General features: G+C 42.6%; 1 protein-coding gene across 1 annotated transcript; it reads left to right on the top strand.

The window, feature by feature from the left end:
- The first annotated feature begins 1031 nt into the window (after window positions 1-1031).
- Window positions 1032-24068, top strand: LOC115201136 (myoferlin). Its single transcript, XM_029764464.1, has 53 exons — window positions 1032-1374; window positions 1607-1698; window positions 4652-4760; window positions 5479-5572; window positions 5789-5795; window positions 5954-6113; window positions 6217-6345; window positions 6464-6526; window positions 6633-6683; window positions 6823-6853; window positions 7219-7334; window positions 7592-7718; window positions 7976-8079; window positions 8174-8242; window positions 8324-8367; window positions 8917-8999; window positions 9236-9268; window positions 10024-10148; window positions 10268-10381; window positions 10578-10755; window positions 10851-10975; window positions 11170-11279; window positions 11431-11623; window positions 12182-12469; window positions 12576-12739; window positions 13088-13202; window positions 13282-13384; window positions 13520-13656; window positions 13732-13902; window positions 14040-14133; window positions 14219-14296; window positions 14412-14593; window positions 14703-14861; window positions 14956-15057; window positions 15167-15328; window positions 15476-15638; window positions 15758-15831; window positions 16588-16599; window positions 16689-16787; window positions 16906-17034; window positions 17225-17380; window positions 19052-19143; window positions 19243-19413; window positions 19620-19768; window positions 19900-20039; window positions 20127-20215; window positions 20297-20392; window positions 22340-22481; window positions 22580-22679; window positions 22806-22999; window positions 23155-23264; window positions 23384-23531; window positions 23655-24068. Exons 1-53 carry the CDS (start codon window positions 1306-1308, stop codon window positions 23691-23693), a joined length of 6084 nt encoding a protein of 2027 aa, XP_029620324.1. The 5' UTR covers window positions 1032-1305; the 3' UTR covers window positions 23694-24068.

Raw genomic sequence — 24068 nt, 5'->3', positions numbered from 1 at the left:
TATTCACAAATGCAAATGGTCTAATTCAAAACCTAACTTATTCCACTTTATAAATGAATTTAAACAATATTGCACTACTTTAACTAAAATGAAAAACAAAAAGGCAATTAAAACTTATATTAGTAATTAATATAATTCGTTTGTTTAGGATTCCTGGCAATGTAAATAGTTTGTATGTATGCTTGTTTGCATGTGACTATTCCTCTTTTGTTTGTTGATATTTGTAAAAAAAAAAACACAAAATAGAGACAGAGTACTTTTATTGACCAGTCCAATAACAATAGAGCGCCAATTAACTTGTCATGGGACAGACATTAACGTACAAATATGAATGGAAAAATAGAATTTGCTCAGTCTAGATTTATTTTTGTCCTATATATCCTGTTTTAATAGCGCCATGCAAGTACTAGCACTTTTTTTTACAGTATTTTCCTACTTATTTCACTGAGCCAATATTTTCCTCTGTCAACACTTTACACAGGATGGCAGCACACTGCCCTTCCCCCCAAAATCCCCACCCACCCAAAGATCTGTATAATGACGAGATGCTCATGTCTCCGTCCTAACAATGGGAGTCGTTGCCTCAAAGGCGGGAAGGCAGGCAACAAGTTTAGAAACGCATTGGGCTCAATTTTGGCGAGAGTGAAACCTCTCTCTTAGCCCATTCCTCTCTGACCCACCCTTGTTATTTACCAAAATTTAACACGGGTTCAAATTGGTGCTGTTAGCTTTAGTGATGGGCTGGTGGTGATGGTGATGCTGCGCGCTATTTGGGTTGTAAAATAATTCCAGAACAATACTTATTCCTATTAGTGAGTATCATAATGTTGCGGGTTGTGGTAGAATCTGCTAAAGGTCTGCCTAAAAATAAACTTGGAAGTACACCGGATCCCGTAGCATCTATTATTTTTAAAGGTAAGGAAGTGCTCTTACTTTTTATGTCCCAGAGATTATATTTCTGTATTTTGATCCACAAATCTGATGGGCTGCTTTATTGGGCTACTCCATCACCTTACGAATAGAAATGTCATAACGTTTTGTTTTGTGGCATTCCTTGAGAAAGAACAAAGGTTGTGAGATGAAGAATAACGATGGTGTAACCTATTGATTGGTTAAAGCAGGATGTAGACTTTTTAAGTAGGCAATAACTTTTCATTGGACCTAAACTGTTGAATGTATCAATTCAATATTACCTGAGTTATATTGACTGCATTGGCATTCTTTTACTCTGTACAAGTTGCTAAGAATGGAGTACTTTCTTAGCAACTGTAAAATGTGACTGAAATAAGTGAGAAAAAAAAACAAATGTTACTTTCAGATGAAAAGAAGAAAACCAAATCAATTGACAGTGAAGTAAACCCAGTTTGGAATGAAGTAAGTACTTTCTGTTCAAACAGAGTATTTGTCCTTGGGAAAGTTGTATTGCCAAAGCAAGACTAGATATGCTCAAAAAAGCTACAACTCTGATAGTGTACTATTGTAGGCTTCTGTATAATATTGTCATTGCCTGCTCTCTAATAGGCTTAATAATATAATTTGTGTGTACCTCAAACACCTTGGCAGTGCCCCTGATTTGATAAGTAATACATGTCATGTTTGATTACAGGTCCTTCAGTTTGATTTGAAGGGCTCTGTGCTTGATTCCTCATCTTACATTGATGTGATTGTGAAAGACTACGAAACTATTGGGAAAGATAAGTAAGTGGCCCACACATACACCTCAACGTTCCTTTTTGCAACTTAAACAAGACTTTCTATTGGACAAATTCAGGTAGGTCCCTCACTGTTCCATTTGCTTCGATTTAAGAAATGTTTTGCAACAGAATAGGTGGAATGAATACACCCCTGCAGTAATAGGGGGGGTTAGGAGAGAGAGAAACCCAGTTTGCTCCACCTCATTAAAACAGAGCAGAGCCGTCCTCTAAATGAAGTTGTAAAGAGCTGCCTAGTCTGCAATGTGATTACAGGAGGTGGTAAGACTTCTACGACTACTACAAGATCTCTTAATCTGTTCAATTTTAATGAAGGTATACTGTAGATTAGATCAACCTCCTGCAAATTAACCCCCAAAAGGAAAGGGTCAACTGCAGTCTTGAAACGGTTCAACCAGAGCTACATAATGACATAAACAGATCAGGGCTTGTAGCATTGCGTACGATTCAATTCCCAATATCTACTGAGAATACTACAATGCATTCTAGTGATAATGTTCATGGAAAAGTAAGTTAGCATAGCCACTGTTTCAGGAGACCTCATTGTTGGTTCAACATGTAGCTCCCACACCCTACTTGCCATGCTCAGACTCCCTTGCAGTGAGTGGGAGAGGTGATCCATCTTAGGCGACAATGAATGAATCCCTGTTTTTTCTGTTGGCATGAGCTGGATGGCACTTGCTGATAGGGAAAGATTGTATTCATGTAGGATGAAAAAGTTGGGAGAGTTCAGGCCACTAAGTATAGACCAAAGTTAAAATGTTGTGGTGTCTGTAGTGTTTTCCATTCACAGAGGAAAATACATATGGTAACGATCTGGAGATGTAACCACAGAAAGAGCTTCCACGGTTTGCCAATTAAAATCATGAAAGCTTTGTATGTTATGAAGACAACACACAGTTTACAGAATGTAAATGTTTTAGTGAGATTTATTCAGTAAAATGATCATGTCTGTGAGTCCTGTGTATGTAATGTAGATTAGCTACAGTATTCTGCAGCTCAGCACATTTGAAATTGGATGTCTGATTTTCCAGTTTTGTCAGTTGTATTCATGCATCAGTGCAGGCCATGTGATGTGAGTAAAGCTTTCCATTGAGTTAGCCTAATCTGACACACGCTCTGACGATGTGGGGGAGTATAGGGACTCCTCTCTCACAGAGTTTTCCAGGGTTTGTTATGGCACTTTGTAACCCTAGCAACTTGGGAGAGAAATGTTTAAGCTTGTGATTCTGGACTTATTAGATTTGGGCAGGAATTCCTCAAATGACCCCAAAAAAACCAACATCCCCGGGTTTATTATCCTGCATTCCAGAAGAGTATCAATCTCCAGAGAATTCAAGTTTCAGCCTCCCAGATGTAGAAGAGATCAGTCTGAACACTGCATAGGAAATGTAATATTCCCCATAAGCAGAGTGACCAGTAAAGATAAATTGCAAAGTGTGAAAAGATCAATGACATTATTAACAATAGCCACCAGGATGTTAAATAGTATCCTGTTTGTAAAGACATGAATCATGATTGGAGGGTACAAGTTCAAATCCTTGAAAGGGTTGTAACAATTTGTTAGCAAGTAATATACTGTAGGAGAAGATGGCGTAAACTGAGGTTTCGTTTGAGTGTGAAAATGAGTGGGTTACAGTGGTGAAGAAGAAGTCAATCAAGAGAAGGAAAGTTGTGGTGGAAACTAGGAAACCCCTAGATTAGTGAGGGTGTTGGATCTATGCTACCTGGACAATCCGTTTAACATCGCGAGGAAAATCTGGAATGTGTTGGAGGAAAGTGTGACAAGAAGTTGTCTTATTTCGATTTTTTTTGTGTATCTGCGGAGCAGAAGAAGCATGTTTTAAGCCTCAAAAAGATATAGGAGTGGAATGTCAAGGGGGTTATATCTGGGGTGGCGCAAGAAGTGAAGGTCAATGATATAACTGAAGACATCGATGGAGTGGTTGGTGCATGTCGACTGACCCGTATGGTGGATGGAGAAAATAAATTGACTTTATCCATACTACTGTTCTTTGATGAAGAGTCTCTCACATCTCATATACAGTTAGGATTCATGAGATACCCTGCAAGAGCTTTTGTGCACAAGCCCCTTAAGTGTCATGAGTGCAAAATATTTGGTCACGTGTCATGTGTGTGCGGAAGGGAATTGTGGAGGCGAACATGCGCCCAAAATCCTGGAGTGCCCTGTTAGGGTGAAGGAGACCGAGGTGGCAAGAGCAAGGTGTGTCCAGTGTGTGTCCTATCTGGAGGCGGTGAGAAGAGTGGAAGGAACGAGTGGCGGGGAAGAAAACAATAGTAGTAGCGGCACCACAACCAGTTAAGGGTTCTCATCAAGCGAGGGATCGTGAAATGTTACATGTTAAAAAGGAGGACTTTTTATATAATTTATTGCAATGGTCTCAAACTGTACATCGCAAGTGGAGAAACATTCGGAGAAAATGGAAATCATTGTGAATGCAGCTGAACGTTTCTTGGGTCTTCGTGATTTCACAGCCGAGGCCTTGCGAGAAATCCTGTCTGTGAATGTTTCGCCCTCACAGGCCCCTCAGCCTGTGTAGGGATATATTTTGGAATGGACTGTGATTGAATAAGTGGGATGGGTTTTGTTTGTTGATGTGTCTATTTTGTATGATGTCATTTTCCCCCCTTTGCCGCAATGGGTTTTTATTTTCTTGTTGACTACCTCATCCAGCTGGTGGTGGTAATGCACCATCAATATTGGATGTCGAACGCCATCATCGAAGAAGAGCAGATGACGGTGCTCTACTGATATGGATATTGCTGCAGTATTTTAATTTCTTACAGGCACCTGATGTTTAATCAAAGATTGAACTATTCATTATCAAAAGTAATTTCAACCCTCACCTTTTGTATAGTATGAAAGCTGTATTTGTTTTTACACCTAACCGTATCTGAAGTTTACCCTTGTTTTGTAGGTTTCTAGGCTCTGCAAAAATCTCACTGAAAGACCTTGCAACTGGTCAAGTCAAATCCTCTCCATCTAAAGATGTGGCTCTTGTCAATGAAAAGGGGCAGGCTATTGGGGTATGTTTTTCACTGAGGGGATTCTATTAAACTGGCCCTGGGCACACCGGTCTATGGCCCGTCATGTGACCGGGCATAGCCGGTGAGGGAGGCGCACCCTGCTCAAATCAAACAGCAATCTGTGCCGTTCGGTTATGTTGTCAACAAGGCAGCATGATCCATCGTTCAGAAACATACAACATCTCTGTATCATAAAATATATGCTCTAATTACTTTCAATTGGGAAGGCAGATAAAGCATAAAAAAAAAAATCAAAAGCAATCACTTTTGCGTGTGAACTCAGAATCCTACTCATTACTCTACGTGCTTAACCTATGTCACTTTTGTTTTGAGCAGACTTCACCGGCGGCCAGAACGAGGCAGCCCGGTTCCAAAACAAACACAATCACTTTCCACCCAGTGCAAACTACGCCTACCCAAGCGATGGGCCAGATTAATGCAATCCCCTCACTAGTTATTAATGGGGAGTGCAGCCACTCACCAGCTCCCAAGGATGTGGGGAAAACAATCATGCAATCAGCTCAAATTGAAACACCTGTTTTCCCTGCAATCCTTTCAATCCCTATTACCCAATTTTAATTCAACAGTTATTATCTTAACTACAATAACCACATGAGCATAAAAAAAATCTGTTGTAATTTTCCAATCTGAATTTTGATACCAGCTTGTTTTAATGAGGTGATTGATTGATTGATTCCACCAATTATTCACCTTCCAGGCCACGGTAAGCCTTTTGATTCGCTATGACCCTCCAGCCAATGCCGCTCCAAAGCCAAATGACCCACAGGAAGGAGCTACAGCTGGTGATTCTGGTACGTCATGTGGTCTGTAGTGCCACAGTAGCATTTGTCTTTGGGATCATGGAGGACTTTTGTTTGCTCAGCTCTGTGGATGAATACTTTGATTGCACAAAAGAGCTATCTGGTATGCTTGTCTTAATCATCAAAATCATCGAATGAGAAAGAAACATCGCAGAGCTATTAGTATTTTTGCTTTGTTTTCCTGTCAACCATGAAGTGGTAGGATTATGGAAGGCCTATGAGTTTTTGGATCCTTGTATTAGCTGTTACTTCAGCAATAAATCTTTGTGCAGTTGAATATACTTTATCTGGTGACTGGTTAAGGTTGTGTGTGTGTGTGTGTGTGTGTGTGTGTGTGTGTGTGTGTGTGTGTGTGTGTGTGTGTGTCTGCGGTGGAGGTGAAGAGCGGGATGGGGACTTTATTGATGGAGGACAGAGTGGCTGTGCAGGGGGAGTCTCCTCCAATGGTCAGCCTGGGAACCCTAACCAAAGACTGGTCAGTAGTACCAGGAAACGGAACCGTCCCCTGGCCAATAAACCCCAGGACTTTCAGGTGAATTCTCCCAAAGCGGTTCTAACATCTATCTAAACACAACTGTCCATACTGCGTAACATTGTTTTCACTCCCTTTTCTCATTCTCATCTCTTACCCTCAGATCCGTGTCAGGATCATAGAGGGGCGACAGCTCCCTGGGAATAACATCAAACCTGTTGTGAAGGTGAATGTTTGTGGACAGACTCACAGAACAAGGATAAAGAGGGGAAACAATCCCTTCTTTGACGAGGTAAAGACAGCCATGTTGATTAAACTTGAATAAGTCCATGTGTGCAGTACATTTGTCCTGAAGGTTTATGTGGCTTTGCTTTTCTCATTAAACCACGCAGATTCATTTCTCTTTACAGATGTTCTTTTACAACGTCAACATGTTACCATTAGACCTATTTGATCAATATATCAGCTTTCGGGTAAGTTGAACTCAACATTGGTCATTTGGCACTAACTGATGAACTTTTCAGTTACTATGTATTGCATTTCATTCTCGCTTGAATTAACAGTACTCTCATTCTGTAGGTGTACGACTCCTTCTCTCTGAGAGCTGACAGTCTCATGGGGGAGTTCAAGGTACTCCACCTTTCCTCTCCACCTCTTATTAAAACATTCAAGGATTAAGGACACGAAAGAGTCCAACTTTACAATCCCTTACTCGATTTATGTATTTTATCAGTCTGAGGTATTACCCATCTTTCTTTGCTTCCCACAGGTTGATATCGGCTTTATCTATGATGGACCAGGTAGGTTTATGGAGGTGACTCTCTGTATTTGCAATCTCAATGTTTATTGAAAACATAAGTGCTCATTGTTCAAATGTGTATATATCTTAAATGCATTGTTAGTTGTTGGTTGTCTAGCTAGCAAATTTGAGCCATATTAGTATAGACATCAGTCAAAACATCTCTAAACAAGACATGGTATCAATAACTGAAATTAGCCCCTTATGATTCCCCACATGGCATCAGCTTGTCATTGTTGTTAGCTGTCTGAACATTCAGAATCATAAAAACTCACGCCTTCCGGCCACATCGATCCACGCGCGTCATTTATGTGATGTCAGACAACCTGTCTATGGAGGTAAATGTTGTGCCCATCTGTCTCACAGCTCACTCTGTGATGAGGAAGTGGCTCCTTCTGAATGACCCTGACGACTACAGCTCGGGGGCCAGGGGATACCTCAAAGTCAGCATGTTCATAGTTGGGACGGGAGACCAACCGCCGGTATAGTAATACGTTCAGTAATACAATCTTTAGTTTGGGTTTACCTCCCACAGTTCCTCAGTGTTTCCCCTATATGCATTTAACATCGGCGCACCGCTACTGCTAAATCGTGGCCGGCGCTGCAATTAAAAATAAATGATGTATATGCCCCAGGAAGACCCCCATACGCTGCACCCCCCTGTCAGATTTACACGGAAATAACGTCTGTCCCTACCATGGCAAAGTGTGACACCAGTTTGTGTTTGTGACTTCTGCAGGTAGAGAAGAGGGACGTTAGCGATGACCAGGATGACATAGAGAGTAACCTGCTGATGCCAACGGGGGTCACTCTGCGTTGGGTCACCCTGTCTCTCAAAGTGTTCCGGGCCGAGGACATTCCCCAGAGTACACCACTCCTATATCTAATGTCGTAGCTATCACGTTCCGCTGCTGTTGTGGTTGATTTGTTATGCTTTAAGGTTCTTCAGCACTGACTTTTCAGTGCTTGCTCTCTACGCTTAAGATGGGTGTGCATCTGTGCTAGCTATTCATTTAGAAAAGTGTCTCTCTCTCTTGAAACTGAGATTCAGATTGATGTGGTATATACTTGCCTCTCAAAACAAACTTAACCAGTATGTTTTTTTGTTGTTTTTTTTTCATAGTGGATGATGCCTTTGCCCAGTCAGTGAAGGATATGTTTGGAGGGGACGGGAACAAGAAGAATCTAGTAGACCCTTTTGTTGAGGCCCGCTTCGCTGGCAAAAAGGTATTCCCATTCCTCTCCACACAACTCAAATCAAGGGGAGGATTTGTTTATTATGGAGATGGTTGTGAAGTTGATATGTATATGTTTGTTGTAGCTGTGCACCCAAGTCATTGAGAAGAATGCCAACCCAGAATGGAACCAAATGCTGAATCTTCAGGTTAAGGTAAAAAAAACACACTTGTGCACTGGATTTCTGCTTTGGTAAATTGATTCAAAACAATGATTTTACAAAATCTTTCTGCAGTTCCCTTCCATGTGTGAACAAATCAAACTGACCATATTTGACTGGTAAGTCAACAGTATCTCCTCTACTGAACACTAATGTATCCATTTTTAAAGCACTTCATTTGCGCTCTGTCAGTTTTGTTCCACCCTACCTCACTGTTTTAGAAAGTATGCATCTGAATACTGTTCTGAGGTTCTGCACAAATAGGGCCAGGAATTCTTCCTGGTCACATGGGTCAAAAATACCTAAGGAAAACCCCATATGTAAGTCGTGTATAGTCAGCCCCCTTTAGAGTGCCTCCCTAGTGCGCTCCCTGCCTGTATGCTGTGTAATGGTGTCTCCAGAGTGTGGTCAGTCCGTTGTTATTTGGCCTGGGAGGAACTTGGCCGTACTATAGTATGAGTCAGTCAACTGCCACTCCCTGTTCCAGGCTGGGATTCTGTTGGCAGGGAAACGCCACTGTTGCCTTAGTCTGTTGCTAGTGGGAATGGTGGGAAATCAGGGCAAGTCAAAGGTTAGGAAAACCGTGTGTCCTCTAACGTGTGTCCTCTAAATGTGATGAAAGTGAAGTTGACGGTGGATAATGTTGTGATATTGCACTTCTTATGCAGGGATCGCTTGACTCAGAATGACTCAATTGGCACCACGTACTTGAATCTGGGCAAAATAGCATCCTCTGGTGGTGAAATTGAAGGTATGGTTCGATTGAGGTCTGTTACACTACGCCCCACTATTTCTCTTTCACCATCTATAACTCAAGTATATGATTTCTATGCCATTGTAGCTTCTAGTATAACAGTATTAGTTGTCTAATTACAATATGTCCATTCACTTTGGTTGTTAAATGAATAGGTCTATTCTATTCATCTCTATATTCCATTGTAATTGTCTAATATACAGAACATGCCTTTTCTTTTTCTCTTTGTCTAGACGAACATGCGGGATATGGGTTCTCTCAATCACGTAAAGGTTCAATAGATGCGATACATTTATTAAAGTACCATCCAGTGCAAAAATCTTATTTGGCCCTGTACCACTAACAAGTCATGTCAAGGATACTGCAATTTGCAGTACTGTATACATCACATTAGTCAATTCCTCAGATTATAGCCCAGCAGGACCTTTCAAAGAATTTAGAATGGATTGAATTTGACCCCAGACAATGATTACTGCACTGAAGTTACTTGGTGAATGTGTGACTGCTAAGAGTTGTGCCCGGTCAATTCATTTCTGTAGACCTTTGAGTACAATAGCATGATATTTGAGTGTAGTGAACACCTATAATTTCAAAGTTGTCCTTCCTTGGTACTCAAAAGGTTACAGCAAACAATTTTGCTTCCTGTCTAACCCTTCATATTCAGTTATGGAATTTTGTGACTTGAATATCATTTGCGTGCTTTGTTTGTGCTGTCGGAGTTGCCTGCGCTCCTTTTGTTTGCCAAAGATGGAGAGAAAGCTCATTTGCTGCATATGTTGCATTTCTAAGTTGCTGTGTGAGGCTGAGATTCTTTGTGTAACCTAACACTCCAATGAGGGGAGAAAAAAAACACAGCATAAGTCCCCTGTGAATTTGCATGGGCAGATGCTCTAGATTTGCTACTGCTGTGCTAGCCGTTCTCCATCCAAGAGATCAGCTTCTGACATGCAGAACTAACTCCACAGCTTTGTGCAGCTCATCATTTAGACACATTAGTAAAAAAATGCTATTTCCTCCACAGGGAAGACTGGGGAGTCTGAGGTGGGTTTTCTGCCAGCCTTTGGGCCTTGCTATGTCAACCTGTATGGGAGTCCCAGAGAGTTTACTGGGCTTCCTGACCCTTATGAAGAGCTGAACTATGGCAAGGTAGGTCCTGCAAGGGAATTGAATACATCTCCAAGCTTGGAGATGTTGACAGTTCTCTACATATGGACTTTATAAACTAATGTTGACATTCAAATGATCTATACTTTTCTTTTTGACAGGGTGAAGGGGTGGCCTATCGAGGAAGAATCCTGGTTGAGCTCTCGACTAAACTGGAAGGCAAGCCTGACAAGACTGTGGATGCGATCCCTAGTGACGACATCTTGGTGGCCCAGGTACTGTAACCTGTACTCCCATTGGATCTTAATCAATTTTACCTTACCCTTTTCTCCTATAGGCATGTCCTGTTTTGGTGGTTATGACCAAAGGAAAAACAAAATACATGCTACATCTTTGAATAATAAAGTTTTTTGAAATGTAAGTCAATTAATATTTTTAATCGAAACCAAACACGTTTTATTTTCTGTTCAGAAATACCAGCGTAGGAGGAAGTACTGTCTGTGTGCCGTGTTCCACAGTGCCAGCATGCTCCAGGAGCCTGGCGAACCAATCCAGTTTGAGGTCAGCATCGGCAACTATGGCAACAAACTGGACACCACCTGTAAACCACTGGCCTCCACTACCCAGTACAGCTGTGCTGTTTTTGATGGTAAAGGACCAAGCCACCTTAGAAATTAAACTCATCTGGTAATTGGTACCTCTACAAGAGTATGGCAATTTAACTAATTTGTTTATTTTAAACAGGTAACCACTACTATTACCTGCCCTGGGCTGACACAAAGCCAGTGGTTGTCATCACATCATTCTGGGAGGACATCAGTCACCGTTTGGATGCAGTCAATATCATTCTGTACATATCTGAACGCCTGGTAAGATAATGTGTTAATTATTATTTATTTTTTGCCATGGCAAATTTTATTCATAGTATAAAAATGTATGCACACTACTGTAAGTCACTCTGAATAAGAGCGTCTGCTAAATGACTAAAATGTAAATGGTATTCTAATATTATTCATAGAATGTATGACTACAATGTAACATTTTAGTCTATTGCTCCTTTCAGCAATCTAACATCACTGCAATGAAGACGGCCATCTTGGCTAAAGCTTCTGACGACTGTCTGGCAGACATCTGGCTGAGGCTGGTGAATCAGGTGATCGACGATCTTGACAGGTAAATGCTTCCTTGTTTAATGGATTTAGTTAGTGAACATTGGGATAATCTGTTGGGGTTCAAAGAATAACTCCATGCTGATCTAGCTCAAACACAGCGAATATAACTCTTAACCCAGTATTTGTATCTAACCCAATCCCCATCATACCAGTTTCAAAGTTCCAGACCTGGAGGGCCAATCCAACCTGACTGCCCTGGACATCCAGATCAAGAAGCTGCGTGACAGAGCCCTGCAGACCATCATGGAGGGGGCCGACCGTATGAGAGACGAGCCCACCGAAATCAAGGACACCCTGGTGGACATCGAGGGCTGGCTAGACAAACTGAAGCAGCTTGCTGATGAGGTAGGTCAAAGGTCAAGCTGTTTGTCTGGGCATGATATACTTTTGGTAAAATGCTATCAATAATCAGCGATTTTATAATGGTTGAAAATTGGGGCTATAGGCTCTTCACATTTTAAGTACAGTACCAGCCAAACATTTGGACACCTACTCATTCAAGGGTTTTTATTTTATTTTTACTATTTTCTACATTGTAGAATAGTAGTGAAGACAAACTATGGAATCATGTAGTAACCAAAAAAGTGTTAGCTTGATTTGTTTATATTTTAGATTCTTTGCCTTGACAGCTTTGCAAAGCTGATCTGTGGTTTTTGGTTACTACATGATTCCATATGTGTTATTTTGTAGTTTTGATATCTTCACTATTATTCTATAATTTAGAAACTTGTAAAAAAAACTAAGGGAAAAACTCTTTGAATCAGGTGTGTCCAAACGCTTGACTTTTACTGCATGTTTCCATGTACAATTCCCTCTAAATTACCCTTGAAGGTAGTGGTAGGGTTGTATTAACTGGGAATGCACAGTAATTGACATTGTGTGTTTACACGTGTCCCCCTCCAGCCCCAGAACAGCATGCCTGACGTGATCATCTGGATGCTGAGGGGGGAGAAGAGAGTGGCGTACAGCCGCATCCCAGCCCACCAGCTCCTCTACTCCACCTACAGCGAACAGGCCTGTGGACAGTTCTGCGGCAGGACCAGGACTATCTTCATGCAGTACCCTATGGATAAAAACAAGGGACTGAAGGTTCCAGTCCAGATCAGAGTCAACCTGTGGCTGGGCCTGTCTGCACACGAGAAGAAGTTCAACACTTTCTCTGAGGGGACGTTCAGTGTGTTTGCTGAATTGGTATGGTTCTATGAAAATTACTCCCTTTTGAGTGTTGAACTTAATAGAAATGGTGTGGAGATTATTGTATAATGCGTCTGTCCACCCCCACCCCCCCTTTTGGCAGTATGAGAATCAGGCCTACATGCTGGGAAAGTGGGGAACTACGGGTCTGGGTTTACGCCACAAGTTCACCGATGTGACTGGCAAACTGAAGCTGAAACAGGAGTACTTCCTGCCCCCGCGAGGCTGGGAGTGGGAGGGAGAATGGTTCATCGACCCAGAGAAGGGGTAAGACGCATGGTTGTGTTTTTTACAGTGGTAGAATATTTGTAATCTGCGCTCCTTTATCACAATCAAACGAAATCAGTCATGTTCAGCAGACAGGGCACACCATTGTGAAACGTTTTGAAACGGAAAATGTATTTTTCTTCATATTGGGTAAATCTAGGTAGGCCTTCCCTGTTTCTTGTTCTTTTCTTCCCTTTGGTGCCTAATGAACATGACCCAGCTGCCAGCTCATTGGTTGTTTTCATTTCTCATTCCATCAACCACCCATTAGTGAGGAGTGTTGTTGTACCAGGTCTTTTTGAGCAGGTTTTAAGTCTGTGTAATAATCTCTTTGTGTGTCTGTACAAGTCTGTTGACAGAGGCAGATGCGGGACACACTGAATTCATGGATGAAGTCTTCCAGAACGAGACTCGCTTCCCTGGCGGAGAGTGGAAGCCTGCTGCCGAGCCCTACACTGACGTGGTTAGGGAACACACAACAACACACACAAATCCACACAACAGTGTTCAGGTAACTGAGGTGTTGTTCGTTGTGTTTGCAGAATGGGGAGAAGACCCAGAACCCAGGGGAGATGGAGTGTCCTGCAGGCTGGAGCTGGGAGGCTGAGTGGACTGTGGATGACAACAGGGCTGTGGATGAGAAAGGTCTGCTTTCACACACTGCTTGACCTTGCAGTGGAGGACTTGACATTGGGCTCTGTAATGTCTACTACTGTAGAAATGACCTGTAGTATTTTCAAGCATTGTGTATGAATTTCTAAGGTGTTTATCTGAATGCAGGCTGGGAGTATGGAATCACCATCCCTCCAGATGAAAAACCCAAGTCATGGGTGCCAGCAGAGAAGATGTACCACGTCCACCGACGGAGGAGAGTGGTCAGGCCCAGGAAGAGATCAGCTGCTGGTACAACCACTGAGGTCAGTGCACACTGTGCCAATAGGAAACGGTAATTAAATGTTGTGGGTGTCTAATATATTCCCCTGCCTTTTCAGAAGCGAGACCAAGGAGACCCGGAGGGCTGGGAGTTCTCCTCTCTGATTGGCTGGAAGTTCCACAGGAAGGCACGTTCCACCGACACAATCCGACGCAGACGCTGGAGGAGGAAGATGGCCCCCGCCGACCGCCTGGGGGCATCCGCCATTTTCAAACTGGAGGGGGCGCTGGTGAGCAACTCCGGTCCTCACGGGCTGCAGCTTCTGTTGGTTTTCTCTCCTCTCTGGCATGACGACACTGTCTTGTCCAACAGTTGTCCATCCCTGTTGAGTGATTCATTCTGAGGGATTTTTGATTGTCTTTGCAGGGGGTTGATACAGACGAGAAGAGAAAAGATGATAAGGTTGACGCATCCAAGCCCTTTGGTGCCAATACTCCAACTGTTTCCTGTTCATTTGACAGTGAGTGCTTTAGTTACACATAGTTGGCATGAATTTCTCTCTGCCTGATACTGGCCTTAACCTTGGGTGTTTTTTCTTTCTGCAGGGTCGCACGTCTACCACCTCCGCATCTACGTTTACCAGGCCAGGAACCTTGTTGCCATGGACAAAGACAGCTTCTCGGGTCTGCACATCTCCCTGTCTCGAATCCTCTTTTGATTTGGTGGCAGTTGACACGTGAGATATTATGAAAATGTGGACTTATTATCTAACACACAATGTGTTTTATCTCCTCCTAGATCCATATGCCCATGTGTCTTTCCTGCACATGAGTCAAACCACAGAGACCATGAAGGCTACTCTGAACCCCACGTGGGACCAGACCCTGATCTTCCATAACATGGAGATCTACGGGGACCCCCAGAATATCGCCCACTATCCCCCCGATGTGGTGCTGGAGTTCTATGACAATGACCAAGTGGTGAGTGTGATCAAAGTCCCGTCAGTTACTCAAGTTATCAACACAGTCCCCTATTGACTGTGATTTTCATCCTGGCTGTAGTTGGTTAACATGTTGCTCTCTGCCCCAGGGGAAACACGAGCTGCTGGGTCGGAGCACGTGTGTCCCCCTGGTGAAACTGAACCCAGGCATGGACCAGACCCCCCAACTGCTGTGGTCCCCCATCACACACAAGGGCGAGCGGGCTGGGGAGGTGCTTGTGGCTGCTGAGCTCATCCTGAAGGATAAGGTGTAGTACCAGGAGGAGGATGTGGAGCAGTATTGGTTAGTGGGGTAGGCTTATAAGAAGAGGGTTATGTGTATTGTGTAAACTCTGTCTCCAGGGTATTGGGATGGACCTCCCTCTGGTTCCTCCCAAGAGGGCAGAGCATCTGTACATGGTGCCTCAGGGGATACGGCCTGTGGTGCAACTCATGGCCATTGAGGTAAAACTACTATAATTCAGTAATGTCATAACATCCCATAGAAATGGCAAGTTTACCTGCAATTTCCCACTATATATATTGTGTTACCCTGTGTGTGTGTGTGTTCCAGATTCTGGCCTGGGGCTTGCGCAACATGAAGACCTACCAGTTGGCCACTGTGTCCTCCCCTAGCCTGGTGGTGGAATGTGGAGGAGAGGTGGTGCAGTCTGCTGTCATCAAGAACATGAAGAAGAGCCCCAACTTTCCTGGATCTGTCCTCTTCCTCAAAGTGGTAAGAGCTGCTTGCTTTGGATCTCAGGCATGTTTTTTTTTTTTTGTTGATAAAATGTTGACAGTGCTAATGGGATACACGTGTAGGCATCCTCTCATTCCCTCACTCGGGGGATCGATGTCAAAGTTGTCTCGTCTTTATCCTCAGCTCCTTCCCAAAGAGGAGATGTACACCCCTCCCATCGTGCTGAAGGTGATCGACCACAGGCCATTTGGCAGGAAGCCAGTGGTTGGACAGTGTACCATAGACACTCTGGAGGAGTTTCGCTGCGACCCTTACATCATCCAGAAGTCATCCATGTCATCCAAAGGTAACTTGTCTCTATCATACACTTACTACACATGCATACTACCACCCTATGTTGAGATTGAAATGGTTTTCCAACATATGCGATGTACATAAGAAATTGTCTCGACTTGTCTTTGTTAGTGGCTCTGATGGCCGCTTCTCCTCGGGACATCAGAATTGACATGGAAGACAGGAGGCCTCTACTTGAAGCTCAGGTATACTCTGGCATCCCTCTCATTCACCATATTTTGTTGGACATTACACTCAGAGCTTTTAAGGTTTATTCTATCTAATAAGTGTCTGAATTTCACGTCGACACTTTGACTTGCAGTTTGTGTAGAGTATATCAGCAGCAGTCAACAAAATGGCTGCCACCTACTTCTCATCTTGTATGTATGGTCATCTATAGTTTAACTCTATAGGCTGGACAATGACACTGCAGGGTTGAGGTTGCCTCTCTCAAATCCATGTTTAGATAGATGAAATGACAGCTGCGGAAGGAGTGAGTTTGAGCAGAGTCAAAATGTGATTCATCCAAAGAAGTAAACAAAATGAAAATAACTTTGAACCTGTTTTTTTTAAGTTTGAGTTTAATCTAATAGAACAGGACATCTGTGTCCCATATTTAGAACTGAGCAACAACAACAAAAAAACGTATTGAAACTATTCTCTTGATTTTGCATTCTCACATCTTGCCTACTCATTCCTATAATCCAATGGATATTGCTGATCAGGAGAACATATTAAATTGTGTGTTATAATTGTATGCATTTACAATTATTTAAAATGACAGAACTGCAAATTATACCACTTTTGTAATCAATGATCAGCCTTCTAGTCAATCTTAGCTCGTGCATTCAATGTCCAATCGTGACATTGGGGATCATTGAATCAAATAAATAAGCTGTTTTTTTTTCCCTTGACACCTTGTTTACTTACCTTTCCTTTCATCCCATTCACCTTCCTTAAAGCATGCAGAGAAGGTAAGATATGAGAACGTTTACGCACAGCTCTCTATCACACTGATGTACAGACTTGAATTTGATATATTATCTTCGCTTTCTCACATTAGGAGAAGGAGACAGTTGATTGGTGGAGTAAATTCTACGCTTCCATTGGCGATCAGGAGAAGTGCCGTCCTTACCTTCAGAAAGGATATGACACTTTGAAGGTGAAGCCTTGACATCTCACACAGAATACATCTGAATTAGCTGCACTGATTAATTGGAATATAGTTTTTCCCCCCCCCCCCCATACACTCGAATATAATTTATCATCTCTGTTCTCAGGTGTATGATAACGAACTGGAAGAGATTCCTGAGTTCAAACAACTCACCGATTTCTGCAGCACCTTCAAACTGCAAAGAGGCAAGAATGAAGATGGGGTTGATGATCCATCTGTCGTTGGCGAATTCAAGGTGGAACAGCAGTTGATCACCGTTGTTTCACAAAATCCCTACACTTACATGTCTCATGCATAACATGCCACATTTGGCTCAGTTATACAAATGGATGGAATGCATCAGTCATAAATCAGGCTATTGCTGTGTTCTAGTGGTAGAGTTGATGCACTGCTACCTGTCAGTGATGGCTGACTTTTTTTTTCAGGGCTCTTTTAAGGTGTACCCTCTCTCAGACGACCCGGGTGTGGCTCCTCCTCCTCGCCAGTTCCGTGAGCTGCCTGAAAGCGGGCCTCAGGAGTGCCTGGTCAGGATCTATGTGGTCAGAGGCATCGACCTGCAGCCCAAGGATAACAATGGCCAGGTGAGTCTTTGGAGTTATAAGTTTCTATCTGTAAAAATGTGATTCTTTAGATGATTGGCTTCAAAGTTCTAAACCCATGTTGGTTTGACATTGAATGGTGTGAGCAATATTCATCTCGGATTTTTAACTTTACAACATGAATTGGGGTATTTTGACTTATTCCACATTTTGTTGCAGCCTGAATTCAAAATGGATAAAAAAAAGTATAATTCTCACCCATCTTCACACACTACCCCTAAGTGAAAACATGTTTTTAGAAATGTGTGAAAATGTATTAAATTAAATGCAGAAATATAATTTGCATAAGTATTCATACCCCTGAGTAAATGCATGTTAGAGTAAGCTTTGGCAGCGACTACAGCTGTGAGTCTTTCTAGGTAAGTCTCTAAGATTGGCCCACCTGGATTGTGCAACATTTGCCCATTTTATTATTTTCAATATTCTTCAAGCTCTGTCAGATTGTTTGTTGATCATTGCTAGATAGCCATTTTCCAAGTTCTGCCTTAGATTTTCAAGCAGATTTAAGTAAACTGTAACTAGGCCACTCGGGAATATTCAACGTTCTCTTGGTAAGCAACTCGTGTATATTTGGCCTTGTGTGTTAGGTTATTGTCCTGCTGAAAGTTGTATGTGCCTGGTGGAAAGCAGACTGAACCAGGTTTTCCTCTCAGATTATGCATGTGCTTACTGCTATTGCGCTTATTTTGATCAAATAAACAAAACTCTGTAGTCCTTGCTGATGACCAGCATACCCATAACATGATGCAGCCACCACCATGCTTGACCATATGAAGTGGTACTCATTGTGTTGTATTGGATTTGGTCCAAACATAACGGCTTGTATTCGACAAAGTTAATTTCTTTGTCACTTTTAAAGTTTAACTTCTTAAACAGACATTAACTGCTTAAAGTCACCATTGGCCTCATTATGAAACCCCTGAGTGGTTTCTTGCCTCTCTGACAACTGAGTTAGAAAGGATGCCTGTATCTTTGTAGTGACTGGGTGTATTGATACACCATCCAAAATGTAATTCATAACTTCACCATGCTCAAAGGGATATTAAGTGTCTTTAAAAAAAAGTTTGACCCATCTACCAATAGGTGCCCTTTGCGAGGCATTGGAAAACCTCCCTGGTCTTTGGTTAAATCTGTGTTTGAAATTACTGCTCGACTGAGGGAACTTACAGATAATTGTATGTTGGGGTACAGCGATGAGGTAGTCATTCAAAAATCATGTTCAACACTTCTTGCACATAGAGTGAGTCCCTGCAACTTGTTAAATTAGCAAATATTTACTCCTGAACTTATTAGGCTTGCCATAAAGGTGTTAACTTACTGACAAGACATTTTAGCTTTAAGTTTTTATTCATTTGTAAAAATTCTCAAGACATACCACTGATGTTATGGGGTAGTGTGTGTAGGCCAGAGACAATTCAGGCAGTAACACAACAAAATGTGGAAAAAGGTAAATGGGTGTGAATACTTTCTGGAGGCACTATAGGTAGTGAACCTTGTTATGTCTCTGTTTTTCCCAAAATGAAGATATAACCTTAGAATTCTAAGCTCTTGCGTTGTCCATTGCCGTGTTGCTGCCCTCGTCAATTTTACGCATACTACATTGAATCGCTTTACTGTTGCAACATGTTTTCTCAATTTGCCTTTACTTTACAGTGTGATCCTTATATGAAGATTGCCCTGGGGAAAAAGTCAATTGAGGACCGAGATAACTACTTACCAAATACCACCAACCCTGTGTTTGGAAGGTAAAATCGCACATTTAATATAGATATTTACTTAGCCTCAAGATCTTGTTATGGATAATATTGTACATTACACTTATACTAAATCTCCTTTTTTTGCAGAATGTTTGAGATGACATGTTTCTTGCCTCAAGACAAAGACCTGAAGATCTCTGTGTATGACTATGATCTGCTGAGTCGCGATGAGAAAGTGGGAGAGACGGTGATTGACCTGGAGAACCGTTTCTTGTCACGCTTCGGCTCCTACTGTGGCCTACCTCAGACATACTGCATGTGAGGATACTTTTTTCTACTGTAAATCTTAATGTGGTAGTTCACTACAAAAGGCCCCTTGCCTTCTGTTGTATAGCTCCAGATACCATCTTTTATTTATATTTTATTTTACCGGGCAGGTCAATTAAGAACTTATTTACAAGGCAAAGGCCATTTGCCAGTCCATTATGGAGGACTGATTGGTTGTGTTGATCTCCCTGAAACAGTTCGGGAATCAACCAATGGCGCGACCAGCTAAAGCCCTCTCAGATCCTTCAGAACCTGGCCCGCCTCAAAGGTGTCTCTCCACCCATGACAGAAGACAATGGCAACACACTGTCATTCAATGGGGAACAGTACACCCTGGCTCAATTTGGTAATTCATAACCATTTTTTTCTTATTGTTTAATGTTCATTTTAGCGATCTGAGGACAAGATTGTTTTGTGTGACCAGAGTAGAGCCTTTATGTGACTTGAGGTAACCCACTTTTACCATCTACATTTTAGAGGCTAACAATGAGATCCACCAGCACTTGGGCCCTGCCAACGAACGGCTCCATCTGCATGTGCTCAAAACTCAAGGATTGGTGCCGGAGCATGTGGAGACCAGGACACTGTTCAGCAGCTTCCAGCCCAAACTCTCTCAGGTCACTGTCCATGTTGTCTTCATCTTTAATATGTCTAACACTGCTTCCATGTATCTGAGACTAACTGTATTTGTACTCACTGTATAGGGCCGCCTTCAAATGTGGGTGGATGTATACCCCAAAAGCATGGGCCTTCCCGGACCACCCTTTGACATTGCACCACGCAAGGCCAAAAAGTAAGAATCGTTTCTCAATTTGGTATTTCAAAGTAATCTTGTCTATAAACGTCTATTAATGAATACCATGTCTCCATTTAGGTATTTCCTTCGAGCTGTTGTTTGGAACACCACTGATGTCATTCTGGACGAAACCAGCATCACTGGGGAGCACATGAGTGATATCTATGTCAAAGGGTATCAATCAATCAATCAAATGTAGATTAACATTGAAATGCTTACCAAAAATGCAGAGAGGAATAATAGAAAAATAATAACATGAGGAATAAATGAGTAATGATAAATTGTCTATATACCCGGGGTACCAGTACCGAGTCGCTGTGCAGGGGTACGAGGTGACATGGGTGGCTGGAGTCTGGCAATTTTTAGGCCCTTCCTCTGACACCACCTGGTATAGAGGTCCTGGATGGCAGGGAGTACGGCCCCAGTTGCGGTCGGATGCCAAGCAGTTGCCATACCAAGCGGTGATGCAGCCTGTCAAGATGTTCTCAATGATGCAGCTGTAGAAGTTTTGGAAGAGTTGAGGGCCCATGCCAAGTCTTTTCAGCATTCTGAGGGGGGAAGAGGTGTTGTTGTGCCTTCAAAACTGCTGGTGTGTGTAGGTGTGTGGACCATGATAATTCCTTGGTGATGTGGACAGCGAGGGACTTGAAGCTCTCGACCCACTCCACTACAGCCCCGTCGATGTGAATGGGGGTGTTCTCGGACCTCCGCTTCTTGTAGTCCACGTTCAGCTCCTTTATGTTGTTGAGGGAAAGGTTGTTGTCCTGGCAACAAAGCCAGGTCACTGATCTCCTCCCTATAGGCTGGCTCATTGTCATTGGTGCACAGGCCTTCCACCGCAAACCTAATGATGGTGTTTGAGTCATGCGCTGCCACGCAGGTGTGTGTGTGTGTGTGTGAACGGGGAGTACAGGACGCACCCCCTGTGTTGAAGGTCAACATGGCAGATGTGGTGTTGCCTACTCTCACCACCTGGGGGAGGTCCGTCAGGAAGTCCAGGATCTAGTTGCAGAGGAAGAGGTTCAGTCCCAGGGTACTGAGCTTAGTGATGAGCATGGAGTGGCACTACAGTGTTGAACGCTGAGCTGTAGTCAACAGCATTCTCACATAGGTTTTCCTTTTGTCCACTTGATAGAGGGCAGTGTTGAGTGCAGTAGATATTGCGACATCTGTTGGGGCAGTATGCAAATTGGTGTGGGTCCAGAGTTTCTGGAATGATGGTGTTGATGTGAGCCATGACCAGCCATTCAAAGCATTTAATGGCTACAGATGTGAGTGCTACAGGGTGGTAGTCATTTATTTACTATGGTGGTCTGCTTGAAACCTGTAGGTATTACAGACTGGGTCAGGGAGAAGTTGAAAATGTCAGTGAAGACACTTGCCAGCTGGTCAGTGCATGCTCGAAGTATGCATTCTGGTAATCCTTCTGACCCTGCAGCCTTGTAAATGTTAAGCTGTTTAAAGGTCTTACTCACATTGGCTACGAAGAGTGAGATCAGTTGTCCGGAACAGCTGGTGCTCTCATGCATGGTTCAGTGTTGCTTGCCTCTAAGCAAGCATAGAAGGCATTTAGCTCATCTGGTAGGCATGTGTCACTGGGCAGCTCGCGGCTGGATTTCCCTTTTGTAATCTGTGATAGTCTGCAAGCCCTGCCACATCCGACCAGCGTCAGAGCTAGAGTAGTAGGATTCGATCTTAGTCTGTATTGAGGCTTTGCCTGTTTGATGGCTCGTCGACGGTTGTAGCGGGATTTCTTATAAGCGTGCAGATTAGTGTCCCACTCCTTGAAAGCGGCAGCACCAGCTTTTAGCTTAGTGTGGATGTTGCCTGTAACCCATGGCTTCTGGTTGGGATATGTACGTACAGTCAGGGTAGTGATGTCGTCGATGCACTTATTAATGAAGCCAGTGACTGTGGTAAACTTCTCAATGTTATCAGATGAATTCCGGAACATATTACAGCCTGTGCTAGCGAAACAACAGTGCTGTAGTTTGGCATCCGCTTCATCGGAACACTTCCATATTGAGCTCATCACTGGTACTTCCTGTTTTGGCTAGGATCTAACTACTACAATGGCACATTACAACCTAAATTATTTAACCAGTCAGTTTGTCTTTCCAGTTGGATGCCAGGTATGGAGGAGGACAAGCAGAAGACTGACGTCCACTACAGGTCTCTGGACGGCGATGGCAACTTCAACTGGAGGTTCATCTTTGGCTTTGAATACCTGCCCACTGAACAGCTATGTCTGGTCTCCAAGAAGGTGTGTTGAGGCTTGACAAAAATATTACAAACGGAATAGTGTAGTAAGATAAAATTGAGACGCATTTCATTGGCAACAATGTTGCTTATCTTAAACAGGAGCACTTCTGGAGTCTAGACAAAACAGAGTTCAGGATACCCCCCAAGTTGATTGTTCAAATTTGGGATAACGACAAGTTCTCATTGGATGATTACCTGGGTGAGACACCTCTCTAGCACTATGAATTACCATACAATACTTTCTTTCCACCAAAAATGTTCATATGTTAACGTTGCTTCAGCTGATCAATTCTGCTATTAACATGTTCTTCTGCTCATTTTATAGGCACAGTAGAGCTGGATCTGCGTAACCTAACCCCTCCTGCCAAGACTCCAGAGAAGTGCAGTCTGGGTATGATGGAGGTGATGTTGGATGCAGGGCCACACAAATCAGACCTGACCAACTCACTGTTCGCTCAGCAGTCTGTCAGAGGCTGGTGGCCCTGTGTCATTGAACAGGATGGGAAGGAAGCCCTTGGTGTGAGTACAGCTTAGCGGTCATCATTTTAACAATGACAAAACTAAGACTATAAATCAACCTGGTTTTAGGGTCTCTGCAGTAGATTACTAAATTGCAAATCAGAGGCATATGTGAAACATTGTGTGGAATAAATCTGAAATAACATCTTGTGTAGGGGAAGGTCGAGATGACTCTTGAAATTGTGGCTGAGAATGAGGTGGATGGGAAGCCTGCTGGGAAGGGCAGGGATGAACCCAACATGAACCCAAAGCTTGACTTCCCTAAGTAAGGATTTCCACTGGTCTGTGCGGATTCACCCTTTCATAGGCATATCAGAAATGTTTACCTCCAATACTGTATATACCATATTAAACTCCTGTTTTCTCCTCTTCCAACATCAACAGCCGTCCAGACACATCCTTCTTCTGGTTCACGAACCCCTGTAAGACCATGAAGTTTATTTTGTGCCACAGATTTAAGTGGATGTTCATTGGACTGATCCTGCTGATCCTGGTGCTGCTCTTCATCGGAATCCTGTTGTACTCTTTACCGGTAAGAACAAGCAGGAAGGGTCAGATTGTGTTAAATAACATTCATATTAAGGAAATAACAAACCGATAACCTACATTTTGATGTTATTCATGTTTGCCTAATTGCTATTTTTCTTTATTCCAGAACTACATTTCAATGAAAATTGTGAAGCCATTCGAATAAACTCCAGAGGAGCAGAGACCAAAGTTTTCTGATGTATTTTCAACCAAAACGATCATGACTATTTTTATGTATTCCAAACTGTATTTGTGTAATATTTCAAATGTATTCAAAAATGTACTTTGTCCACAGAATGCACAAGTATTTTGTTCAAACCAACTTCTGCCATGTTCTCTTTTCAGAAGTTAGTCAGAATTCCGTGAACGTTATGCACTTTTTCACTCTTAATGGATGTTCTGTGCTTTGCAATTCATATATTGTTGTGATTATGTACCCACTGAATGTTCAAATCTGTTTTTGTATTGTTTGGAAAAAAATATATATTTGCACTAACACGTTTTAAAGGTCATAATAAATTATATCAGTATGCAAATGGAA

This window comes from Salmo trutta, chromosome 10 (genome assembly GCF_901001165.1).
Source record: "Salmo trutta chromosome 10, fSalTru1.1, whole genome shotgun sequence".
Classification (NCBI taxonomy): Eukaryota; Metazoa; Chordata; class Actinopteri; order Salmoniformes; family Salmonidae; genus Salmo; species Salmo trutta.
Note: the sequence above shows the minus strand (reverse complement) of the source record. Positions and strands in the feature narration are given on the sequence as shown.